The sequence below is a fragment of the Phyllostomus hastatus genome, unplaced genomic scaffold (assembly GCF_019186645.2).
Source record: "Phyllostomus hastatus isolate PE091 unplaced genomic scaffold, TTU_PhHast_1.1 phas_contig_34, whole genome shotgun sequence".
NCBI classification, from domain to species: domain Eukaryota; kingdom Metazoa; phylum Chordata; class Mammalia; order Chiroptera; family Phyllostomidae; genus Phyllostomus; species Phyllostomus hastatus.
This window is the reverse complement of record NW_025333857.1, coordinates 49,894,841-49,907,358: the sequence shown is the minus strand read 5'-3', so window position 1 is coordinate 49,907,358 and position 12,518 is coordinate 49,894,841. Positions and strand designations below refer to the sequence as shown.

Here is a 12,518-nt window from a genome sequence, read left to right as displayed (position 1 = left end):
GTAATGTTTACACGATACATGAATGCTAAAGTGGTATCAGATTTAAATCACATTTTAGGTTAATCTGGAACTCCTTCTACTGGTGCCCAGTGCTGGGGCCGGTGGGGTGGTGGTGGCTGGCTTTACAGCTTCAGTAGCATAGAGTATGCAAGTTGGGGTTTTTTGTTTTTGTGTTTATTTAAAGCTTTTTATCCGATATTCTCTATGCTCATAGAGACCAGAGTCACAAAGGTTAAGAAGCACAAATTTGGTCCCATTCTCTCGTTTTACAGATGGGAATGCCTGCCTAAGTCCCAGAGCAGGCAGAGAGTCTCGACTAAGGCGGCGGCTCAGGTTGAGTCAGGATCTCACTTGCCGTCCTCATCCACTCACAGCCTCTGGTGGCTGAGCCCTCTGGAGGGAAGGGGACTTCAGTGAGCTCTCCCCCAGGTTCCAAAAGGGAGGGAGGGAGGATTGGGGTGAACCAGGCAGAGCAGCTCCCACTTAGGACAACCTGCCGCTGCTACCAGACTAGTCGGAGTGATTCCGCCCACAGAACACAGTCTGCTAATTGGTGCCAAAAGACAGGAGTGATAGGAAGGGCCTGGAGCTGTGCATTTTGGCCTCTGTCCAGACACCCAACACATTTAAGATCTGCGGTCAGATTAGAAAACAAATAAGGATTACAACTTATGGTGTCTTGGATCAGCTTACCAAACTGAAATGCTTCCCAATTGGAAGCTTAGTTGCAGAGAAAAGAGTGATGGAATTAGGCCTTACAAGACGTGGGTTCAAGTCCCAGGTAATGAATAAAAGTTGTCATTTATGGAGAACCTATACGTGCCAGAAACTGCTAGACTTAATTTTCCCATACCATTGTGTTTCACCCTCACGACACCCTTGCAGGGCAGACAGACGAGAAAACAGGCTCAGAGGGCGAAGTGACTTCTCCAGGGTCACGCAACATGGGAGTGGCAGAGCAAGAATTTGAGTCCGGGTACACTGGTTCAGGGTTTCCCACCACACGCATTCCTGGCAGGCTGCTGTGACGCCCGAAGACAGTTTAGCTCAGTGGATGGGAGTGCAGCCTTGGAGCCCACTTGCTCGCGCTCACACCCCAGCCCCCGCACAGACTGCGGTGTGGTCTTAGGTGAGTCACTTCACTGCTCTCGGCTCAGTCTGCTCATCTGTAAAATGGTGGTGACAATGATAATGTCTCCCGAGTAGGGTTCTCGGCGGGGGGGGGGGGGGGAGAGTTGGGTGATGTGGTCCACACAGGCAGCTCCTCTGGGCCCAAAGCAGGGTGGAGTGTCTGCAAGGGCAAATGGAAGATGCCCAGTGGTCTGCTGCTCGACGTGAGGTCCTTGGACCCACGGCACTGGTCCCACCTGTGGGCTATGAGAAACACAACAGCTTGTCAATACAGGTCGAACCCTGAGAACGGCCCTGCCCAGGCAGAGCACTATACAGATGTTAGTGGCGGTGAGCTGGCATCCACCAAGGGCAAATCTAACCGGATCCTTCATTCTTTTTACACCTCTCCTCAAATCGAGTGCCTTGCCCTTTCCATGGGTTTGTTATTAGTTTGATGGGGTGGCGTATTTGCTCTGCGACCACATCATCCCATCTCATCTTGATGAACAACTAGATTTCTCTGGAGGGCACTTTTGATTTGCTGTATTACCTCCCTTCCTGGGGGTCATTACATCTCTTTTAGACGTGGTGTTTCAAACATTAGTGGGGAAAAGATGGATGATTCAGTGAGTGAGTGGGGTACTTTGATAACCATTTGGAAAAAATAAAGTTAAATCCCAACCTCTCACCAAAATAAATTCTAAATGGTCAAAACATATCAAAGTAAAAAAAAAACCCAACAATTAAAGTACTAGATAAAAAAACCCCAAAGGCCATTATGGAAAATATTTATATAAAGTTGACTACTATACATTTTTTAAAAATTTTATAAGACCCAAAATAAGGTAAACTCAGAAACAAAAGACAGATTAGAAAGAGATATTTTCAGATGGCATTTACCCAGTATGTGAATTAACAGAGAAATAAAAAGAACAAACAGAAATAAAGATGGCCAGAGGATTTGAATAGAGAGCCACCCCCCACAAAAGAGATAATACAATCTCTGTTTAAAATGCATGCAAATTAAACTTTCCCCGAAACATTGTTCTACCTATCAGATTGGCAAAGATGAAAAAGATTGTTAACTCCAGTGTCAGCAAGGGTGTGAACAAACACACTCTCTTACACTGTTGGAAGGAATGCAAACTGGTATAACCTTTTGGAAAGCAATCAGGTAACATTTATTAGAAATGTTAATACTCACATCCTTTTGATCCTGCAATCCCATATGTAAGAATTTACCCAACAGAAATAGGTTGACAAGTGTTCAAAAGATGAACACACAGGAAGCTTACTGAGGATTGTTTTTAAAAAGCAAAATGTTGGAAACAACCCAACTGTCCATTAATAGATTATAACATAAAGTATTGTACATGCATACACTAATATACCACAGTGTTATTAACAAGATCACACTAACTATAGGTGCTTAACACACAAGTGTGCTTAAGGTGCATTGTTAAGAAAAGCAAATTGTAGAGCTATATGGATAGTATGATTCTATTTTAGTAAAACATATTTAACATACATAAAAGGAAAAGCTCTACAGGAATATTCACCAAACCATCAACTGTTTAATACGAATTTCTGACAAGTGAGATTTGGTGGCCTTTTCATTTTCATTCAGTTTGTTCACTTTTTCAACCAGTACTTATTGGTCACCTACCACTTGGCAGGCAGTGTGCTAGACTCCAGGGACATGGTGGTGGACACCATGGGGGGTAGACACCCAAAGCCACTGATCTCAAGGAGCTAGCATTGTGTATTTTCACAATACTGGATTCTTTACAACAGGCATGATTATCTTATTAGGAAAAAAAGGTTAGACAATTACATATAAATAGATTATTTTACTTTCTGACCAGCCCTCCTTACCTGCCTTCTAATCCACTGCACCAGCCTCTGATCTCTCTGTCCCCCTGCTCTCACTTCCTAATCTGTTTCCTCTCTTTTCCTGTAACTACCCAGACCCCATCCAGTCTCTGGGCCCAGCCTGTGGCCAAGCTCTCCCATGAAGCCATGAGCGATACCACCCCCCACCAAACTGTGGACATGCTTTTGAATTCATTAACAATGAAAGTACACAGACCACCCTGTTCTGCAACTGTGTGTGATTCCCTAGCAACCAGGGGGCTGTGACCCTATCATCCAACACATGTAATGCCTGACCCTGAGAAGACAATAAATGCTGGTTGAATGGGGATTGTGTCGGCAATGGAGGCGCATTGCTCAGATTGCCATTCAAGAGAACCTGATGGGGAGTACGGCTAACTGAGGCTCCAGCGTCTATGTCTTCAGATCCTCCCTGGAGAGGCCCTGCTTCTCCTGGCTTCTCCCAGTTGGTGACTGAGCATGGTGGGGATACCAGGACCCAGCCATTCCTGCCGGATGCAGTACGGCTCAGCAGGCTCCCTCTGCTTGGTGTCACCCTGTTTGGCATGGCTGCACGGCAGAACTGCATGGCAGTCTAAAGTTCTTTCTACCCAAGCCTCCTCCCCTCCTCCCTTCCCATTCTCCTTTCCCAGTGGTCAGACCTGCATCGTAGTCTGAAGGCTCTCCTTCCTTTTTCCTCCTCCCCTGCTTAATCCTACACAAGCATTTCTCCCAGAAAAAATACCACTTTTTTCAATTCTCAGAGGATCCAGACCAACACAATAATCAATTAAAAAAAAAAAAGACTGAAATATAGCCCTGGCTGGGATGGCTCAGTGGATTAAGGGCTGTCCTGCAAACCAAAGGGTGGCCAGTTTGATTCCCAGTCAGGGCACATGCCTGGGTCCCCAGCAGGGGGTGTGCAAGAAGCAACCACACATTGATGTTTCTCTCCCTTGCTTTCTCCCTTCCTTCCCCTCTCTCTAAAAATAAATAAATAATATGTTTAAAAAGAAAAGACTGAAAGTTCACAAAGAAGTTATGTACAAAGATGTGCTGGATTCATGCTTTAAACTCTGTGCGCCTGAATGATCCTGGGATCGTGTTGAAATGCAGGTTCTGGTTCAGTAGGTCTGGGGCCAACCCAAGATACTGTTCTTCTAAGAAGCTCCCTGGTGCTACCAGTGTTGCTGGTGAAGATACCACTTTGAGCGGCAAGATGCTGGTGTTCGCCTGCCAAGTCTCTCTCCTCCCTACTCTGAACCCTGGGAGGCCCACTGCAAGGACTTCATCTGCAGGCTCCGAACCTCTGGTTAAAAGCTGGGTTTGGCCGAAGAGCACAGGGAAGAGATCAGAGGACAGGAGGAAGGTGAGGCCAGAGGTTTTTATTCCTCTGGGAATTGCCCCCAACTGGGTTGCTGTGGGTTGGCTATGAACCTCTACCCAAAGTCTTAGCTCCTATCAGAGAGAGATCTCCAGTTTCCTCTCTTGCAGAATTCCAGTAACTTCTCTCTCCCTTCCCCTCTTTGGGCCTGGGGTGACAATAGCTCCTTACTGTTACGAGCCTTGGAGTGTGGCACCAACCCTTGTGGCTCTTAGTAAACCTGGCCCACGCTTCTGGAATTAGTCCTTCAGTAAATGTCCCTCATTTCTGCAGCCAAGTTGTCATCTGTGTCCTGCTGGGACCTTGACTGCTACAAACATTGTTCAATGCAGGATTTTTATAATAGGGGAAAACTGGAAAAAAACTAACTGTGCATCATTAAAAATGATGAAATTATGGCACAGCTGCTTAATGGTGTTACATGCAACCATTGAAAAGGAAGTAGTAGATCTATATTCATTTACATGGAAAGATGCTCAAACCATTTGTTAAATGAAAAAAAAAAAAACCCCCTCTAAGATTCAGAACAGCATGCAGGGTGTAAACCCATTCATTAGACCTTCAAAGGGAAGTGGTCTTCACTTCTATGGTGGCAAATGGATCCAAATCTGGAAATGAGTGATAGGGTATCACCTCCAACACTGGGTCTAAGTGATATGCTTTATCCCTGTAACTCCCCTGCTCAAACACGTGCCATGGCTCCCCATTGCTCACAGAATAAATTCCACTGTCTTTATTCTGGCACTGAAACGTTTTGCAGTCTGAGTCTCATGTACTTTTGAGGATTTTCCTTATCTTTACACTTTGCCTAGACCTTTTCTTCCGGCCCTACTGGCCCAGACCCTAAGGGTATTACCATCTTTGGTCTGCCAACGCCATGACCCTTATTCCTTCCTCACACCCTCACCAAGTTTTGTTCTGTGTTATAACTCTACATATATGAGACTTAGTCATTCAATAGTCATGTTCTAAGCACCTACTGTATGCCTGGCCTTTTGCTAGGCTTTGGGGCCACAGCTCACAATCTGTGGAAACTAACCACCCTCTTGGAACATTAACATTCTCATGATGAGCAGACAGCATCAGCAATTTGTAGGCGGAGCTGCTCTTCTTAGAATCTTTCTCTTTCCCTCTACCTGGACTGCACTCTCCCCAAATGTCAACAAAGCTCAACTTCACAATTCCTTCAGATCTCTGTGCAAATGTGACCTTTCTCCACCCACCCTTTTATAAAATAACATCCCATCCTCTGTCCTATTCACTTGGATTTGTTATGTTCTACTTATTGTTTGAATAGCACTCATCACTCATACCCATTCCTTACTTGCTCTGTTCGTGTATTTACAGCCTCCCTCCACTGTCAGGTCCAGGAAGGAGGGGAATTTATTGCATTTCTGACAATTTTTCCAGCACCTGGAATAGTACCTGGCATGTAATAGGGACTCGAGCAATACTTGTTGAGAATAGAAAGAGAACTGGACTAGATATCAGAAGACCTGGGTTCTAATCACAGCTCTCCCACAGGAGAGTCATGAGGTCTTTATCAAGGTACAACCTCTTTAAGCCTCAGCTGCCTCCTCTGTAAATAGAGGGTGACCTTCTGGTGGCTGACAGGACCACCATGACGACGTTACCGTGTACAGAACCAGATCATACAGGGTGTCAGACTTCAGCATGCGTCAAAAGTACCTGGAGGACTTGTTAAAACACGGTGGGGAAGGGGTTCCACACTCAGCTTTTAGTTCAGTAGGTCTGCGTTGAAGTCAGAAAATTTGCATTTGTAATATGTCCCCGATGTTGTTGATTCTAGAGACACTGATTAAGAGAAAGGTACAGAAGGCACTTGCAGCCCTAACGACTTGGCCCAGATAAAGGTCCGCAGGACATTCTGTGGGGAAAGACTGGACCCATCCGTTCTCTAATTTGGTCAACAACTGTTTTGGAAGCAACGCGGGCCACGCCAGCGCGGCACTCGACTCAGACTAGGGCCCAGCGGTCCGGCGCTCGCAGCGCCAGGAAGGCTGGACAGCCGCCCCGACCTCCGCACGGGGCAGGAAGTCTCCGGAGCCGCGGGGAGGGCCGCGAGCCGGCGGGGAGAAGGCGAAGGTGGACCTGCGAGCCAGAGCCTCCGACGCTGCCCAGGGCTTCCCGGAACCCGGGGTCCGCCCGCGGAGGCGGCGGAGACGCGACCTCGCCCCCGACGCGCGCGAGTCCCGCACACAGTAGGCGCGCAGGCGGGCGGAAGGGGGCGCCAGCGCGCGGTATCCGGGGGCGGAGCCGGTGCAGCCGGCCGGGCAGAAGGGCGCGGGTGGCCGGCGGCGGGCCGCGGGCCGCGATGGGCGAAGGCGGGCTGCCCCCGGCCTTCCAGCTGCTGCTGCGCGCCTGTGACCAAGGCGACACGGAGACGGCGCGGCGGCTGCTGGAGCCGGGGGCGGCGGAACCAGCGGAGCGTGGCGCGGAGCCCGAGACCGGCGCAGAGCCGGCGGGGGCCGAGGCGGCCGGGCCCGGGGCGGCGGCGGCGGCGGCCGGAGCGCCGGTGCCCGTGGACTGCTCCGATGAGGCAGGCAACACGGCGCTGCAGTTCGCCGCGGCTGGGGGCCACGAGCCGCTGGTGCGTTTCCTGCTGCGCCGCGGCGCCTCGGTCAACAGCCGCAACCACTACGGCTGGAGCGCGCTCATGCAGGCGGCCAGGTGAGGGGTCGGGGGCGCGGGGGGTGGTGTCCAGTGGTCCCCGGGGTCAGGGGGCCAAACTTGCCCGCGGAACCCCCGCAGACGCCCCGGGAGGTAAAGAGTCAAGGACTCGTGCGAGAGAGTTGGAATGGTAAACTTTTAGCCACTTTGGGATTCAACTCTGAGAAATGGAAGCTAGAAATATTGGCCTTTGAAAACATAATCTTTACACTGCGAGTGGAATCTTAGAAACTCAGTCTTAGCGGTGTTCTTTTTTTATTCCTTCTTGCAACAAGGGTTTCCTGAGAACCTGCCTACCCACCCTAGCTTGGTGATGGGGATGCTGCGGGACCCAGATAAAGTCCCCACTGGGAACAGCCCACATGCCCGTTGGTAGGCCAGACAAGGGAACAAGCTTGACAGAGAAAGTTAAAGGAGCAGACTCTGTTTAGGGAGGTGGGAGAAGGTTTCTGGTAAGGATGATGCGTATATTCAAGTGGAGACCTGAGGATGTCTAGGAATTAACCAGGACGGAAGAAGTGGGAGGTGGGAACGGGGTGATAGGAGACTCCTGCAAAGGTTTGGAAGCAAGAGTGAACATAAAGCAATGGTAGGAGTGTTAGAAAGATGTTATGGCTGGGGGGGGGGGGGTTGGGGGAGGCTGGAGAGAAGGTGGCAGATGCCAGATGGCAGGGCTGAGAAAAGTTAATTCTCCCAGGGGCACTGGGGAGTAATGGAAGGTTCTAGGCAGCGTGAGTGACAGAATCAGATTGTTTTGGAAAGTCACTTTCACAGCATTGTGAGGATGGATGGAAGGGGTGGGCTAGAGCCATAAAGGCTAGTTAGGAAAAATTTCAGTGGTCTAGGAAGAGGTGATGTTGGCCCTGAGCAGAGCAAGACGTCTGCGGGAGAGCCGAGAGATGAGTATGAGATGGACTCAGGAAGCAGGATGAACGGGACTTGAAACCCTGGTACAGGATAAAGAAACTCCATTTTACCGTGAGATCTCTGACCCCTGTCAGCTGTCTGCTTAGGTCCCACCACCCCTCAGTTTCTTGCAGAAGTTTCTTCCCAAGAAGGGAACACAGATCAGTTGTAGTTGTGATGGAGATGGCCACATTGCTTCCTGTACAGGTGCGTTAGTTTCCTAGGGCTGCTGTAAGGGCTTTCCCTGAAGTCAGCAGCTTCTGTCCTCACAGCTTCTGACTCTGACTCCTCTGCCCCCTCTTCCACATTTAAAGGACCCTGGTGATTCTGTTGGGCTCACCTAGATACTCGAGAACAGGGGTGTCAAACTCATTTTCACTGGGGGCCACATCAGCCTCGTGGTTGCCTTCAAAGGGCCAAGTGTAAGTTCAACTCCTTAACAGTTAAGGAGTAGTTACATTTATGCAGTCCTAAAATTATTTCAGCCCTTTGAGGGCAACTGCAAGGCTGATGTGGCCCCTGGTGAAAATGAGTTTGACACCCCTGACCTAGAATGCTCCCCATCTGGAGATCAGCCGATTAGCAACCTCAGAAATGAGTAATTGTATCTGCAACCTTAGTTTCTCCTTTGCTGTGAAACCTGACACAGGTTCTGGGGATGGGAATGTGGCCATCCTTGGGAGCCTGTTGTTCTGCCTGCCACAGCAGCTGCACCAGTCTGCCCTCCAGCAGCGGTGTGTGTGAATGCTTGTTTTTCTACAGCCTGGCTGACAGTGTGTTAGCAAACTTTTGGGTTTTTGTGTCTGACGGGTGAAAAATCAACCTCAGTGTAGCTGTGATTTGCATTCGTTAAATTGAGTGAAGTAAAGCATGTGTCCATATGTATGAACCATTTATTTTTTCTCAAAGGCATTGAAAATTGAAAACACGTTCTTAGCCATAATGCCGATGATATTTCTTTGAGTTATTTTCCAAGTGTTACACACTTGTTTGAATTAATTTGTATTGCTGGAAAATTTGTATTCCGCATTATTTTCAAATGTATGGTTTTCAACTGCCGCGTAGAGTTCTGTTCATGGCACAGAACTGTGATTTGCTTAACCACTCCCCAGCCCCTGGGCATTTATCCCAGTTGGTCTGTAAACACACTTTGCAGACACAGCCCAGTCAGGGAGTGTGTGCCTGTCCGCACGGGCAAGTCAGTGTTTCTTGCTCTTACCTGCGTGTGGGGGCCCTTTGTCTCAAGACCCTCAATTTCTTACCCGGAGCCGTCTGAGGCAACCATAAAGCCTTTGGGGCTGTCCATCTTTCTTCCACATCCCCTGTCTCTCTCAGTGCCTTCCACTCTTCCAGGCTTTAAAGTGTCAGGTAGGTCCTAGGCCTTGGTACCCGTCTGTGGGGCGGCCAAGCCTGCTCATCTGTTGCTGCCATACCCTCTCTGGAGTCCACACCCTCTCCGTCCCCTCTGCTTTAGCCCAGGCCACACCCCGAGGTGGCCTTCTCCTGCATCCCTTCCTCCGTCCCTCCTCCACAGAGCTTCCAGGTCTTTCTCAAATGGACGCTTGGCTGTGCCTCCCCCCGGGTGAGAGCCCTTGGCATGCCGGCATCTGGAGGTGAGACTCCCAGACCCCTCCCCAAACTCTCTCTCCTGCTTTCCCCCGGCTTCCTAAACTGAGCTTGGTTTAGTATCTAAACTGAACTGCCAAAATTAAACCTAAAATCAGGCCAAGATGATTTCATCCAGATTTTTTCTGTGTCTCTGTGTGTTGTGTTTTGTTGTTGTTGTTGTTGTTGGTGGTGGTGGGGTGTTAACATTTACTGAGCATTTACTCTGTGACAAGAATATTATCTCTCCTTTAAAGGTGAGAAGCTGAGATGACAAATTTGCACACGAGCACATAGCTAGCTAGCCAGCAGATATGGGGAATCTGACTCCAGACCTGTTGCCATACCACACAGAGGAAGACCCTTCTGCCCTCAATGGAGCCCCTTCTTCCTCCCTGCGTGGCTTCTTCTGGAAGGCCTGCCTTGATACCCCTCCAGTTGTCTGGTCGCTCAGCACCAGGAGGGCCCTGCAGTGGTGCCCACCAGCCCATATAGCTGGTCCCCTTCCTCAGGGGCACTGCCACCTGCCACACATCAGGGTTACTGGGAAGCTTTTCCAAATTAGATCCCTGAGTTCCCTTTCTGGGGACTATGATTCAGGAGACCTGGTGGGGAGTTAAGGGAAAGGACAGGAACTGTGTGTGAGAAGAGGCTCCCTAGCGATTCTTTCACATGGTAGGTTTGGGAGCCACTGATACAGGCCTCACCTGTGATCCCCCAGCCAGCGCAGTGGGGCCCTTGGTGAGCCCTGGGGGACCTTGCTGAGCACATTCTGCGACCGCAGGGTGCCTCCAAGACCCCTGGCCACCAGTTCTTGCTGTAAACCAAGTGCTGCAGGATGGGCAGTCATCTGATTAATTTCATCTGATTAATTGCTATTGATCTTGATGGAGCAGGAGACTCAGAAGAATTAATCTAAACTCTGTTAACTGATAATTTAGCATTTTTAGAGAACTTTCCTTCTTCTCTACAACGCGGCACTGTTGGCTGGAAGTTGTGCTACAAGTGTCCTGATTTTGTCACTTGCAGATCAGGAGGCTCTGGATTAATTACACTTTTTGTTCCTTCATTCACCTTACTGGTGCTGCTTTGGGGGCTGTAGATACGACAGACCCTCTTATTTATCCTGTGAGAGACTCTGACAGTCCCGTGAGAGGATTAGCATTGACCTAGACAGGGCCTGGGTGCTTTAAAATGTGTTGTCCCTCAGCTGGTGATATGGACCGCCTGTACTCAGGGGTCGCCTCCGTCCACGTTGGGTTGTGCTCTAGCTTTCTGCTGCCTGCACTGTGTGCCGAGGACTGACACGTAGGGGAGACTTTCTGAAGGATGTACCGTCTGTGTGTCTCTCGGAGTAGGACGGGCAGCCGCATGGCCATACGCCAGTGTGTTCCAGGCTGTGCCCTTCCTCCCTGGACCTAGCTACCCGTCAGAGTGCCCGGAGACAGTGCCCCCGGCAGCCGCCACTCTCGGTGGAGGAGAGCGCCTGTCTATCCTCTCCTCTCGGTATCTCCCGAAGCTCATCATCAGATCAGGCCGGCCTGTCGGAGGCTCTGCACCTGGGCTGCAGTTTGGTGTCTTGTGGACGCTTTGGTGTCAGAAATGGTTCCGTTCACGTTTTCCCCATTTTTCTCCATTTTTAAAAGTATAACCTTTATTGAGCACTTACATCGTGTTAGGAACTGTGCTAAGTGCTTTCAATGAATTAACTCATTCAATCTATATAAACCTTTAGGAAGTAGGTACTGTCTTCCCCATTTCACAGATGAGGAATTGAGGCTCAGAGAAATGAAGTAACTTGCCCAAGACAACACAGCTCGTTGGTGGCAGGGCCAGGTGCACCCCTCCCCACAGGTGTTCCCGGCCTCTGCTCCCAGCCGTGAGTCCTGTAACTGACCATTCTCTTCCCAGTGTTGGCCGTAGGAAGCTACTCGCCCAACTTACCTGATGCTAAAAAAACAGGTTGGCCTCTTCTCTTTCCTTCTCATGCCCTTCATTTCTCCTCCTGCCCATGTGGCAGAACTGGACTCTCTGCCCAGAGCTTTGAGTGGTGGGTGCATGTGCCAGGTCTTTAAACACAGGTGTTAATTGCAGAAATTAATTGGGTAATCATAGCATCTGTTTAGAAAGCCCCAGCTTCCCTACCTTTGGTAATTACCTATTAGAAATTCAGCATCCATAAAATTATCTCAGCCTTTATTGAGTCCTTTTATATTTGCAGCCTCACTGAATGACCTCTTGGGCTACCCCACGAGTCCAGAAAGCATTTGGGATGCCAGCGTTTCTGCTGAAATTCAGCCCTCGTCTTCCCCTGTGAACACGTGTTATACCAGAAGAGCGGGTTTGGGGTTTTAGGGTCCACGTTCAAGTTTTGACTCTGTCACGTCCAAATTTCCGGATTCTTGCTCTCCGTTCTCATCTTGGTTTCCTCATCTGTGAAATGGACAGATTTATCTCAGGGTTTATCTCAGGGTTTGTTAAGATCAGATGAGATAGAAATGTGATAGCACCTTGTAATCCGATTTTAGGAATTACACTAGATTTTATCTCAGGCTTGATAAATACAGAGGGTAACCTTTTAAATTCCCTGCTGCAGTGGAGGGCGTGCCAGGGTCGTTCTCACAGCTGTCTCTCCAGACCCACCCTGCGCAATGAGGCATCACTCAGTCACTCACCCGTTTGCGTGACAGACTCCGCTGAGCTCCGCACCCTGGGGGGCAGCCACCCAGGCCTGTCTTTAGAGTCTAGTATTGGGTTGGCCAAAACGTCCATTTAGTTTTTTCCATAAAGTAAAAGACACATTGTTCATTTTCACCAATAACTTTATTGATTTGGGTATTTTGAATACATCAGCTATCTCCCGCTATTGGCTTCTAGTGGGTCAAGGCCAAGGGTGCTGCTAAACACCTTCCAGTGCATAAGACAGCCCCACAGCAGAGAATTATTT

The 12,518-nt window shown here is 49.3% G+C and overlaps 1 protein-coding gene across 1 annotated transcript in view; it reads left to right on the top strand.

Annotated features, from left to right (window-relative positions):
- Positions 1 to 6,472: 6,472 nt before the first annotated feature.
- The window catches only part of ANKS6 (ankyrin repeat and sterile alpha motif domain containing 6), a 48,781-nt gene continuing 42,735 nt past the window's right edge, over positions 6,473 to 12,518 (top strand). Inside the window, exon 1 of the mRNA XM_045840882.1 lies at positions 6,473 to 7,060. Coding sequence (XP_045696838.1) covers positions 6,705 to 7,060 — 356 coding nt within the window. The 5' untranslated portion in view covers positions 6,473 to 6,704. The remainder of the gene's footprint in view (positions 7,061 to 12,518) is intronic.